This window comes from Primulina tabacum, chromosome 5, assembly GCF_025594145.1.
Source record: "Primulina tabacum isolate GXHZ01 chromosome 5, ASM2559414v2, whole genome shotgun sequence".
Lineage (NCBI taxonomy): Eukaryota > Viridiplantae > Streptophyta > Magnoliopsida > Lamiales > Gesneriaceae > Primulina > Primulina tabacum.
In genome coordinates this window covers 18,271,908-18,285,844 of record NC_134554.1, presented here as the reverse complement: position 1 = coordinate 18,285,844, position 13,937 = coordinate 18,271,908, and the positions used below count along the sequence as shown (strand labels likewise).

General features: G+C 38.0%; 1 protein-coding gene across 1 annotated transcript; it reads right to left on the bottom strand.

Moving 5' to 3' along the window:
* Window positions 1-706: 706 nt before the first annotated feature.
* LOC142547198 (clathrin heavy chain 1) lies at window positions 707-11,809 on the bottom strand. Its single transcript, XM_075655361.1, has 30 exons — window positions 11,554-11,809; window positions 11,081-11,285; window positions 10,604-10,692; window positions 10,400-10,478; window positions 10,171-10,298; window positions 8,821-8,919; window positions 8,634-8,742; window positions 8,410-8,489; window positions 8,075-8,302; window positions 7,927-7,992; window positions 7,355-7,471; window positions 6,980-7,177; window positions 6,737-6,853; window positions 6,577-6,636; window positions 6,361-6,447; window positions 6,177-6,260; window positions 5,945-6,079; window positions 5,797-5,859; window positions 5,623-5,727; window positions 5,386-5,498; window positions 5,039-5,291; window positions 4,822-4,958; window positions 4,464-4,742; window positions 3,383-4,385; window positions 2,772-3,257; window positions 2,502-2,672; window positions 2,245-2,430; window positions 2,005-2,127; window positions 1,701-1,811; window positions 707-1,290 (listed from the first exon to the last, which is right to left on the bottom strand). Exons 1-30 carry the CDS (start codon window positions 11,596-11,598, stop codon window positions 1,141-1,143), a joined length of 5,106 nt encoding a protein of 1,701 aa, XP_075511476.1. The 5' UTR covers window positions 11,599-11,809; the 3' UTR covers window positions 707-1,140.
* Between the last annotated feature and the right edge of the window lie 2,128 nt (window positions 11,810-13,937).

Here is a 13,937-nt window from a genome sequence, read left to right as displayed (position 1 = left end):
ACTATGGACCATCTATTCTTTGAATGTCAGATGGCCGCAAGTATTTGGAATAATCTGCACGATTGGTTGGGAATGTGTTCGGTTAGTGTGGTTCTTAGGGCTTACAAAGGTGCGTACAGAGGTGGTTTTACACTAGCAAAGATGAGAGTAACAATGTCGGCAACCTGTTTACACCATATATGGAACGTGAGGAATAGAACTTTGTTTGAAGATGAAAGACCAGATATTGCAGGTACTTCTTTGAAGATTAAGGTACTTACATTACAGTACAATCCTTGATATTATGAGCTTAGTCGTCTTTGTTTTTCGAATGCCTTTAAAGTATGTTGGATTCTGGAGTACGCCCCCTGTACTCGTTAAATGTCTCCGAGGTATGCCCTATGTATATGTTTATGGTCTAAATGTATATGTATGGTCTTGGTGGTGCTCATGCGCAGAGGATAACACTATAACTTCTGTTGGTTTTATTGATCTATTGCGTACGTGGTGCTTGTTGGTGTAAGGTGTTATTAGTGTTGTGATATTACTACCCAACATTAACACAGTCTAGCAGCTACGCGTTTTAGTGGTCTCGTACACATGATTTAATTGGCGTATGCTGTGTTGTTTTTCTCATTGGGCATATGTACAAATTTTATTTACCATGGAATTCATTTCATTTATATAATAATAAAAAATAAAAAAATAAAAAACAAGCACACTCAACTATCAAAAGAAATCTCATTCGTTTCAGGTTCAAAAAACACTCCGCCCGAATTCTTAGAAAACAGATTAGAACGAACACATCGAAATATATTAAACCTACAAAATATCCCTTGCCTTGTTTTTCGACTACCCTTTATAAAATGCAAAAAATCCTTCACCAGTTCAACTTGCCGCCTATAGCTGCAAAAAAATTACCTCGACTACGAAAGAATATTACAAATGTATTGTATATATCCACACCTATGACAGACTGTCGAATCACATGATTTTCTAACTTGAACTCAGCCAACTCCTGCAGCCAGTCAAATTTCGGAAATTTGAAATGCTTGAGAAACAAACAAGAAATTTTATGAAAATAACCCCAAATATTGTGTCTTCTTATATCATTGAGACAGTACCTTCAATGAACCTTCGACCATGAAACATGTCAATATTTCAATAAGACCCCATCGGTGGCATGCCAAATGGCGGCATCGGAGGCATGCCCATGCCACCCATTGGTTGAGGCGGTGCACCATAACCACCTCCCATGCCTGGCATAGGTGGAGCCGGTAAAGCAAGAGGCAGCAACTGGGCATACAAATTCTGCAGTAAATGGGATTTTTATAAATTTGATGTATTTATCAGAAGCAAAATTCTAATTCGACAAATGTGAAATGTCTACATGTTGGTTGCATAATAGGAACGGTGATGCTACTGAAATCTTATGCATAAATTATATGAAATTGCAATTCTCGTTTAATTGGGTTCAAAAAATACGTGTACCCAAATTTTTTGAAAAGCCATCAGAACAAACTCATAAGCAAGCAAATAAAAACTTGCTCCAAAATCAACACCAGATGCATGATATAATTAAAATCGAGTTGCTAAAAAAATGTTCCTGCTCCCCCTCGAAAAAAACAAGAGTTCAACACAGATTGAGTAAGAAATGATTTCAAAACCGGACGTTCCACAAATTATTTAAGAGTATAAAACTTTAAAACCAACAGGATTACCTGTTGCAAGATAACATCTTTCTCCTCATTCTCTTTTGCCTTCACTTCCTTCAAGGCCTCAATCTTGTCCTTAATTAGTTCATCAACTTTGCCAGTGTATTCACGGATAAACTATGACACAGGGAACAAGCATTACATGTTTGCATATGAAGTGTGTACAAAAGAATACAAGAGTCAAGACATCAAGAAAAATTATAAAATTAACTTTCTATTCAACTTTTTAGGTGATCAAATGGATCAACAAGCTTCCCAATAAAACAAGCACACCAACCAAGGAGGTACAAAAGGAAAGACGGAGAATAACCTGTAACAGCAATGGAAAGGCAAAGTCAAACATGTTATTCATCCATGCAAGCTCAAGTGCAACATCTGGGCGAATCAGATCATAACAAACGAAGAGGCATGATGCAAAGCACTCCTTCTTACCCTACAAAACCATACAAAGAACAGCAAGAGATTTATATGGTATATAGAACAGTAAAGCATCCAAATTGAAGTGATATTAACATGCCGAGATTTACATAAACATAATGATAAACTGTACCTGCTCAATGAAGTAAACAAGCAACTCTTCAGCAAGTTCCCGATCACCCGATTGTGATGCTGTCTCCATTGCATCTTTGTAAAGGTTGTCTTTCTTGGACAATGCAATTGATAACTTCCACCTGCCGGCTTTCTTGTAGATGTAAGCAGCAACACGCCTCATCTCAAGAAGCTCGTGCTTTTCAATCTACTCAAGGAAAAAGAGAATGGTATATTAACCTTCAAAAGGAAGGATATAAAAGAGGCATCACAATTTACCTTTTGAGCAAGGCCAATCTGATCGAAATTATCGTGTAAATCAATTGATTCACGTAGTCTATCATAATCCTCTTCCTCAACATATATCTCATTGAGAGCTTCGTTCACTGCAGACACATTATTACTCTGAACTGCTACCATATAAGGCTTAACAAGACGCAGATGGCCCACCTGCAAAGAATAAAACAATATGTTGACAAATCTCACCCAAGATTTCCCAAAAAAATATCCAGAGGTGCGATGAAAACAGGAAAATCAAAAAGAACGAACTTTTCTCATTATGTCTACAACACGAGTGTGATCAATGCGAAGAGCAAGGACATTCAAGATATCATTGATGAGATCGGGGTGCTCTTGCAAATAGAAGTGCACAGCTTTGTAATATAGCTCGACGCTGGCAACTTTGACAATAATGTCTTTGAATTGCATGTGTTCCCAAGCCTCCGGGGAATGATTCATGACAGTTGTTGCCGCATTATCAAATTCGTCATACTGGGCATATAGATAAGTCAGTTCTTGCCAATGCTGCTGTTCATCGCAAGCTCGGATCAGCTTGGGAATATTGAGACGAGTAGAGAACAATTTGATGTGCTCCATAAGCTTCTCATAGCGGTATCTAGCATAGAGGACACCCAACTCGGTGAAGATTCCCATATGAGCTCGTTCCAATCCTAAACCGCTCTCCATAAGAGATATAAGCTCATTAAAGCATCCCCTGTTTTGATAAAACTCACTAACCTCTTCCAGATCATCAACCTATAATAATCACAAAATTAGTTATGCTGCAATATTTGTAGTCTAGAAATCTATGACTGAAATAGGACAGGCCGTTGTGATAAGGCTAATCATACACAACAAATAACTTGAGAATCTGCAAGTACCTGTACAATGATGTTGAGACCACATATCTGAGCCAAGCGAAACTCCTCAGCATCAACACAGGCAAAGCAGACTTCCTTCCACGTCTTGGCGCTATTAGCCTTCCGGGCTGCATCGACAGCACCTTGAAATTGCTTCAACTTCACAAGTGTGATTGCCAATTTACCCCAATTAGAAATAAAGGCGAAAATAAACTTTGCAGCCTCGTACAAAGCTTCATCATACAAGCGATCACCAACATTAGGAAGATTAGCAACATTTGGCATAAGAATAAATTCTTCAATGTCACCAAGCCTATCAATCTTGGCGTATGCATAAATGAGCTCACTGTCCACTTTGGGCTCTTTGGTTTTTAGCCTAACCATGAGAAGGTACTTCACCAGGTCATGATAAACATCTGCATCTTCTGCAGCTCGGATGACTTCCAAGAATTGGGTGGCATCATCGGCACGTATAAATGACTCAATCGCGTCACTCAACAGGCCTTCCCTGAGTTGAGCTCTGGCCACTTGACTCCAAACAGCATCTTCTTCAACACGGAATGCAAATTCTACAGCTCGGTTAATGTCTCGAATGTTATCCAGTAAAACATTGACAGCCTGAACATTCAAATTAAACTTCTTAAAAATCGCAAAAGCTTCTTCGTATAGTTGAGCTTCCACAGCAACTTCTCCAACCGCCGGGCCGTCAAAGTTATCAAGCCTATTAATGTAGTCCATAACCCTGGATGGATCTGCCTTGATGGCAGTCAAGATAAGTAAGTTTTGCAGGTTAAAGTTCCCGCTAAATGCCGAATTTTGAAGAACAATCTTTTCAAGCAATTCAATTAGCTCATGCGGAAGATCAGCTGTCATAAAAGCTTTAACAGCAGCAGAGACTTGCTCTGGGCTCTTGCTTTCAGGCAAAGCAGTTGATACAACTTGATCGATGAGCAGCCTTCTGAATTCATTTTCTGGATCAAGAACTTTTCCCCAGAGATCAGAATCCATTCTTTCAACCACATATCTGATATAACAAAAGCAGTGAATTAAGTACTAGGAAACAAGAAACTAAAAATACACTAATACTATACAACTTACGGACCTGGCTTGCAGCTTGAACAAAGAGTTCTTATTTGTCACATTAATGAGTTCATCATCACATTGTCCTCTTCTGTACGCGATGACAGCAAGGGTAGGATCACGCTTCTCACAATACTTACCCACAACACGTGAATCATAGTACGGGTTGGTGTTAAGAAAGTGCTCTGGATTGTTGTTGCTATCAATTATGATTTTACCTAAAGCATTGTGGACATGCACATCTTGGCTTCCTTCACTCACAAGATGTTCCAATAATTGAGTAAGTAGGCGGAGGCGATTCCTGCATACAATGCACCATACATAAGGATATGAAGGAAAAAGCTACCTTAAAGTGAAGTTCGAGAGAGCAGACAAGTTACCTTTTCTCACACTCTTCCACAAGAGGCTCAACTGGAAGCAGAGAGCGGACAGAAAGGATCAGACCTTTAATGAAATCCTCAGGACATTCGTCATCTAGGAGTTGGCCAACAACCAATGGAGCATTTCCAGGATTGACCTATCCATAAATCAAGCAATATTAAGTACACGAAAAATGATTTCCCCGATTAAAAGAAAAACTTCAAATGAAAATAATACCTTTTGAACATAACCTTCAATGTAGCGAAGCATGTTGTTAGAGTATAAGTAATGTGTGAGGTCTGGAACAAAACCAAAGCGGTCACAGACATTGATAAGTGGTCTTGCATCTGGAAGTTTTGCTTCCATTAAAAAGTTCTTGGTCTTCTCAGCATCATAGAAATTTGATTCTCTCGTCACACGCTCCACCTCTTTAATTTGTCCAGTTTTGGCAGCAGCTTCAATGTACTTGAAGTGAATCTCGGGATCCTCACTGCCAAAGACCAATCATATTTCCACAAACAAGTAAGTAGCAAGACAAACATTACCTACAGCGAATAAAAATCCAGTAATTCTACAAAGATTACCTAGAGCTCAAATACGACCCCAAGAAGAAATATAATCCTTCATAGGACTTAAACTGCTCGAATAGCTTTATGCATACTTCAACACCCAATTGTTCACAGTATTCTTTCGCAACCTATATACATTTGAACAATATGTCTAGCGCTTACTAGAATACTAAAATTATAAAAATTGGATTAACAAAATATTTCACATTTCTCGTTCCCAGTCTCTGGAAAATTTCTAATTGAGTTTCCTACCTGAACAATTATCTGAAGGTTTCCCCTCAAATTGACAAGTAGAAGATCTTTCATACATTCCAGTGCCCATTCCGGAGAAAGTGTCCCAAAGAACTCCACGAGTGCCTGAAATTACTACATCATTACTCGCTAACAACCAATTAATGAACTCAAAACAGTTCTAGATGTTATAACCTGTGGCTCAATTGCATGAGTATTGACAATAACACGTTTGATATCTGGCAGCTCAGAGTATTGCTGCAGGCACGGATAAAATGTTAAATTAAATGGAAAACTAAGCATGCATAATGAATTAATTATGCTGAATGACGAGACATTAAACCTGAAGTGCTCGAACATAAAGGCCAGCTTTTTCACAAAGTTGAGCAATCCGTGGTCTATCATAATGACTAAACATACCATTTGCCAAAATAGCATCCGCTACATTAGGAAATGTGACGAGGTTGATCTCCAGGACCTGAAATAATAGAGGTAAATCATGATGAAATCCATCAACAAAATAAACAAAAATAGATAATGATTTAAAAAAGGAAAAGCTTTAGTTACAAATTAACCTTAGTTTGCAGGAATGCATGCTCTGGCAAATTCGGCTTCAGTACATCCAAAAGAAATGCCGTTGCTTCACGAATCATGTTCCTCTGGACCAAAATGATAAAACATTAAAGCATAAAATAGGCTTTACCCAGAATGAAGGTAAGAAAAAAATCAGAAAGTTTCAAATATACAAGGCATTCAGACCTGTAGAAAGAGATCAGTAATGGTATTGTAATCAACAGGACAACCTCCCTCCATTTGAGACATCATAAGTGCAAAATTAACAGCTCCCTGAAGGGACAGACATGATCATTGTAAAAATACTTTTAGATATCAAATCGCTCTGATCATAATGAAACAGAGTAAGTTGAAAAGCATCCAAAGATATTCAAATGTCAGGTAACACAGATCCAAGCCTACCTGAGGATCTGACCGGAGTATGGTTTGCAAAAGGAACAGGTAGTCTGGCGTATAGCCAACCTGTTTCAAGATAAACAGATATTCTTTGAAATCTAACATAACAGTAGGAAAATTATGATAAATGAAATGAGCAAAAAATCCAAAAGTTCTAATCATGTACCTGTTTCGAATATATCAAGATTTTGTCAAACTCACGACGCTCAGCAAAGGCTGCAACAACTTTTGGCGTAGCTCTGGCTTTGATAAATATTTTAAGTGCGAGGTCATTGTCAACAGTCTATGAAAAAGACAAGGAAATTGCAATTTCGGATTACAGAATAAATAGTGCAACCTTAAACCACATTATTTGAACAGCATACAAACTGAAAATGGTTGAAGTTTAAAATTTATAAAAGAATCTGACCTTCACAAGGTCTCCAAGTTCCTCACTGCACTCAAGTTTATCTTCAGCCAACCAGTTCTCCAATAGATTCTTCTTGTTCTGGTTGACAACAAGACGAGATAACTCCAAAGATTCAAACACATTTAGCTTTCCTTTAGTTAACAGCGTCCCAAAATACTGCAGCAATGGTGGTGTCTGCCCAGTTTGAACAGGAACACTCTGAAAAACAACACATTAAGTCAAAAGAAACTCAGCACGTGTTGAAAATAAATAACAGTTTAATTTCATTCCTGCTGCAAAAAAAATCTGCAGATATCCCATGGAAAAATATTTGGTCACTGCTTCTTCAGCAATGAAAAATAGAACACTTGATAGCTAATGTGAAAGATGATGTACCTGAAACTTAGCAACAGTGTCAGGTGTCCGAAGGATGCCTTGAGGAGACTCTGCAGCAAGCTCTGCGGCCTCTTTATACTTTGTCTGAGCAAACAATTCTTGGAAACGTTGGACAACCTGAGATGTATTAAGAGAGCAAAACAAAGATTATTTGTCTGTCATAAGACTACATATTTAGAAACAAAACATATTCAACAGAACAAAAGGAGAGAGCTCCACAATCAAAAAAACTGATTAATTAGATTACGGAAAAATTAAGCGAGGCAGCTCAGAGTAATACTCCAAAAATTGCATGCAAATCACAGGAAGATTTGAAGTAATAAACAAAATATTGTTGTTACTTAAGATGACATAACAAAAGAAATCGGATGAAAATTTTGGTAATTCACAATTCAAGTCCAGCTGTTAATCAAGAAACAGCCCAGGACTAATTTGGACCTCCACCATAGTATGCTTAATACGAAATCATATCCCAAAGGTTCATCAGTTATATGCGAAGTGATGTCATACTTCAATCCGTGTACACGCCTCTGGAAAAAAAAAAGATGGTTACAAGGACAAAATGAACATACCAAATTCTCGGCACCAGGAAGGTTTCCTCTTTTTGCAAGATTGACAGCAAGCTCCAGATTGTTTAGCTAAAAATAACCCTCAAAGACTCGATATTTGAAACCGTAATATAAATGATTGTTCATAACATGAAAAAGATGATGAATATACCTGGCCACTGACAAACGGCACAATAGTTGATTCATTAACTGTAGCAAGTAAAACCTGCCCTCGCCTATTAATAGCATAGAAACCTCCAAGAGATGAAGCTTCTGACGTCAGGAAAATGGGATCTGGGCTGATTCTATTTCTGTATACTGCAGCAGCAGAATCCAAATCATAGACAAAGAGCAGCCCCAGCTTTGTAATCACATAAATAAGACTATATTTATGAGATATCTGCAATATTGGCAGAAAAGCACATTAAATGGACACCAGCTGCAGAGTGGGCACAACTAGATAGGCTCGCTAGGAGAAAGAAAACAAGTTGCTTCAAGAAGGAATACCTGCATGGCCACAGGAAAGTCGTCTGCAAAATCTGGAGGGAAGAACAGATCTGCTTGTTTTTTTGTAAATGAAGGTTTCCCTGTCAGAGCCAACCAATAAGTATAAACAGAAAAAATCAACATTAAAAGTATCTTGTACAGCATATCCCAAATCAAGCTTTTGAAATAATACTGAAAAATTAAAATTATTATCAAAATCAAAATCAAATGAAACTTCTATCCACCTGGCTGAGCACCAAGCTCAATAACATGCAACTTTGATGAAATTTGACCAGAATTTGAAGATTTTGTAGCAAAAGAAATAAGAATTGAATCTTTATCATTTCCTGCGACCTGCCCAAAATATCAGAGTTGAGAACGGATTTTTTCCAGAGCAAATCAAACATAAGAAACTGAAGAAAAGATACGTACTCTGAAAGAAGCAAATGAGGCAGCATGTGCTTCAAGGGCCTGACTGCGTTGCTGTTCGACAGAAAACAGCTGCATACTTCCTTTGACCAGTTGAGGCCGCTAAAAAGGAATTTAATCTCAGCATGATTCTTGTCAAGGGAAATACACAAAAAAAAAAGATCGGTCAACAAAAACCTATATCTCTACACTAAATAACAGAACATCAAAACAACAATGACGCACTCAAAGACATCATATTATACATGTGGCATAACAGGAAAAAACCTAAAATAGAGTCTAAAGGGATTGAAATAGCAAGCAAGAAGGGAATAAAGAACAATAATACTGACCCAAATCAAAGAGATAGCATACAAAACTCTAATAAAATTATGAAAAAAGTCAAAAACAATGCATAAGCAATACTTCAAAGTTCAAACAGCAGTAGATCAATAGATAAATACAAAGTGTTCTTTGGCACAATATGATACAATGATGCCTTAAATGACCGTCATGAATTTGTTGATCAAAACTTCATTAACAGAAACTATCATTCTGTATCATGTATACAAAAATAAAAATAGGGGCTACCCAAAAACCAAATGTTACATAGTCCAACATAGTGATCATTCCTTGCAAATTTTCTTGTCTCACCCCCTGTTTATTAAATAAACTCCAACAAATTTATTCATATAAAATTCACTTCAATGAAAAAACAGCAACCTCAGATATAAACTAGTTGCCAAAGGTTTATCAACACAAGAAAACACACCACTGCTACTTATTTTCTGAATCATATCGAACATTATAGACCATAGAAATGGTAATGGATGGATAAACTCTTCGCATATAGTCACCATCATTGTCACACATTTAACTGTACCATCAATTAATGGCCCAACACTAAAATTGTTGTGGGGCATGTACATATTAGAATGTCATCTGTGGAAAGCGCCACATACCTGACAACTCTAACATAGACACGATCATGATAAAGCAAAGCACACGAGTGTAGCAGATATGCATTACGTGCACAAGTGGAGGCACGATATTATTTGACACAACTCTATCTCAGAGTCAAAGAAAAGTTTTAAATGCTGAATTAAGTTATGGCCCACTCTGAATCATACAGAGAACGTTTGTTTTTTTTTTAATATTATTTTAACCTTTTATAATTGATTAGTGAGCTGCATATGCTTCAGTGTTTAACGTTTAGGGGAAAGAGATAAAATAACCATTTGTACCTGTAAAAAAATATTACCACGACATTGCAGGAAATGCAGAAAAAAACAAACATCACAACACATCCATGCCGCTGATGACCAAAATTCTAAAAGACACAACTAAGCAAAGAAAACAAATGTTAATACCCACCTCAGGCAAACCAGGAGCAATGCCAATCAAAACCAGCCACTTTTCAGAAGGATCACATTTATAATTGATGATTTGATTGTTTGCTAAGTTAGCCGTTCTATCGAACATCTTTACAGGTTCAGAATCACCTACTCAGAACAAGAGACTTTTAAGGAAAGACGGTATAAGACCCTTTACGAAAACGAGAAATGTAATCATGCAAGTAACAGTCCTAACAATGAGATCTCACCTTCGATTGACCAATGATATACCGAGGCCTGTGTCACCAAACCCAACATCTTAGGGCTAATCCATTTCCAAAACACGACCTGTAAAAAGTCAATAAATTCAGATTAGCCAACAGCAGAAGACTTTGAACATAATACACAAAGTGACAGCTTGTACTTGCAACCACCTATAGCATAGATATGCTCAGTTGGTTGTAAAATCTTACCTGCTCAGGCATCTGATGTGACTTCATCTTTGCTTTGGCTTCAATGTTAAATATTTGTAAGTGATCTTGAGTGGTTCCGGGAAGTTGAGCTACATCAAAGAAATAGCTTCAACAAATTGATGAAGATAAAAGAAAGACGTGAACATGTACATCATTTCAAAAATCAGACTCCTCACTTCAACCTATACTACCCATTCTAACAGATTAAGGATATCTCCTGATTTAACTTAAAGAAATATAGCTTCCAAAAGTATCCGACTTAATTACCTTTGCCTTTTTTGCAAGCAGTTTTCTCAAAAACGCCAAGGACCAAAGAGAATGCTCTAGTAGTAACTCATATCCATGCAAACTCGAGTCAGAATAGATAACCATGTATTTAAACTGTCTATTTTATTTTATATAGATTATTCATTACCCATAAACAATACAATCAATGAACCATAAATTAATTAGAAATGCTCGGTAGAATTAATTTACCTTTCAATGCCAAAATCCTAGTATTTGGATTCATAAGCGCAGAATCTGCAGTAATAGGCCGCCTTAGTGGTTGATTTGGCATGCTCATATCAATGATCACCACGCTGTTTTGAGGAGAAGTCTCACGAACACAAATATACTTATCAGATTCCATCGTCACATTTGTAAATGTAATGAATTGAGGATTGATCCCTATGCTAGTCAGCTGCAATCATGCCACAAAACGCTAAACATTCCATCCCAGTACCACAATCTCAAATCAACAAAAAACTCAAAACAAAATAAACAGATCAGAAATTTAACTACTCAATACAAATAAAAAGGCACAGCTGCAAAATTTTCTGCAAGTCGCCAAATCATGAGCACACCAATCAACCAATTATTATCAACAAAAAATGGGAATAAAAAAACACAAATGAGCATCCAGCGATAAAAAATGAAACATTTGTGACAAAAATCAGTTAAAAAATTACCGTGAGGGCTTCTTTCATGGTAATCGGAGCGTTAGCGGCCGCCATGATGAGCGAGTTCACAGAGCTTCGAGATCGAAGCTCCGGATCTGGAAAATGATGGGGGAATCGAGAGCCAAAAACAACGGCGTTACGGCAGGTGCCTCCGAGATCTGGAGCAGCAAAGAGAAACACTCGCGCGTTCCGAGTACTGATGAGAAATGAGATAGGGATCTAGAGAGGGGGAGAGACCGGCGAGACTGCGAGGAATTCGAAAAGCATGCATTTAAAAATCATATCTATATTATATTAAAAAAAATCATATTTAAATTATATATATAGAATTTTCATATATTGTATATTTGTCAATCATGCTTATTTGAACACCGCACTAACCTATTGAATGAACAATTTTTTATATATATTATCATATCCAATAGATGATTAACATTTATTAATATTCATATAAGCGTGCACAGTAGATGTACATCATATCAAAATATTATATATATATATAATTATATTATTATATTAATTATTGAGAGACTGAAAATTATTATCTTAGCGATCTGAAAACGTTCGATTCCACGTAAAATTTCATGTTGCTTCTTGACAACTAAGAATAACATTTATACTCATTTGAAAGCAGTGTTTTATAATCGGATTGATCGGCTCGATCGATCCAGACATCAAAATTTAGTCTTTAACTTGTTTCGCACATGATCTCTCCATAAAAACATCAAAAAAACTTCTAAGAATGTGTTTGAGTCTCGCTACCTGAAGCCCAATCAAAATCCATTGATGCTTTGTACCATGAATGAACCAAATAATTCCCATTTTTATCATAATGTCACAACAAAGTTTCTGCCTCTGTTGCCCTTCCAATTGAAATCTGGTGAATAATATCATGATCAATAGACCAAAGATGATTCTTGACAACTCGCCAATCTCGACCGCCGGAGTTAAATAACAAATCACCTACAAATTTAAATTATGTGGGGTTGGTTGGGCTATAGGCCCAAAAATATGAGATATATGTAACTATTGATCCTGGAAAAGAAATAATTCACTCTGACGGTAGGACTCAGTGACCACAACTGTCAGGACTTTTCATGGTGGGTAAAGCTCTTGTCTTATCTCGATGAGATTTGATTGAATCTCGTATTTATCGGAGTTTCTTGACGAAGATATCTCCATATTCTGTAACTACGTTAAAGCTTGGACTTCCCGGCCACATTAGTGGGCTCAGACCTCTAGTAAACAGTGCTGAGGAGATCGGCCCTATTAGATATTCATGGGTTTGGACATATGGGTTCGGACTGCTGGGCTCGGGAGTCGGGTCCTTGATCCACAATGATGTCTGGGTCTTATTGGGCTAGGGCCAATTTTGAGATAATCTTGGATCTGTCCAGGCATAACAATTTTATGGGGCATCACACTCCTATGTTTGACCTTCCACCTAACCTCCTTCAACAAAACATCTATCCTTCGAAGTAAACTAAGCCAAATGTAAGAAAGTGAGTGACTTGTTTTAACATGAAGAAAATATGTATTGGAAAATTAATTGACTTTAATAACTCGAAAGCTAAGGTCTCTCAATTGCGTGATTACTCTCCAATAAACAATATAATTTTTCATAATTTTATAAAGCTTAAAACAAGACTTTCAATTAATTCTTTAATTAACGTTTCGTGAGGCGATTAAATCCCGGATAAATCCAAAACTCATTATTTTGATCCCAAATTTTGACATTTTCATTATTTATCCTACCCTTCAGGAGCCATGAATCGCACCCGTTGACCCATGGTTCTAATTTTAGTCTTTTAATTTTCGTTTTTGACACATAGACAAATACACCGAGCCATATCCAAAACGCCCGAGCCACCTCGAGCCAAACCCGAGCCAACCCATCTAGGAACCCTCCTGACCAAGTCCAGCCCAAAGAACCTAGCCCTGGCTCACTCAAACTCATTTGGACCTGACCCCCAAACCTGCGCACAAGGAGATTCTCGTCCAAGGACTCTTAGTGGCACAAGGACTCTTCCAGCAGAGCCACCACCGAGCCCACCTGACCCTAACCATCCCTGGACCATGCCCAGACCCAACCCATACCAGCCCAGACCATAGACCCCGCGTGCGAGCCACCAGCAACCAGCAGCAGCCTGTGCGCGCCTCCAAGCTGTTTCCCTCACGTTACCCACATTTTGCTCGAGCCACAGCGCACCCACCTGCACCTGCACCAACCCCTAGCCCAACCCCTGCACATCACCCTAGGACTCTGATGGACCAGCCTGGCTCGTTCCCAGGCTAGCCACAACCCCTCTTCTCAGCCCTTCCCTCTTGCACGCTCGGGAAGAGTCCTTGCTCAAGTGGGCTCTTCCCTAGCCACTCCCCTTGAGCCCTAGCCA

Bases quoted from the DNA above. Each gene is read 5' to 3' on its own strand.
- LOC142547198 (XM_075655361.1), bottom strand. From the start codon at position 11,598: ATGGCGGCCGCTAACGCTCCGATTACCATGAAAGAAGCCCTCACG. The intron at 6,854-6,979 runs GTCAGATTCTTT...TCTTTTTCATAG, and splicing joins AACTTGGAGACCTTGTGAAG to ACTGTTGACAATGACCTCGC. The intron at 2,431-2,501 runs GTAAATTGTGAT...TTCCTTGAGTAG, and splicing joins AGATTGGCCTTGCTCAAAAG to ATTGAAAAGCACGAGCTTCT.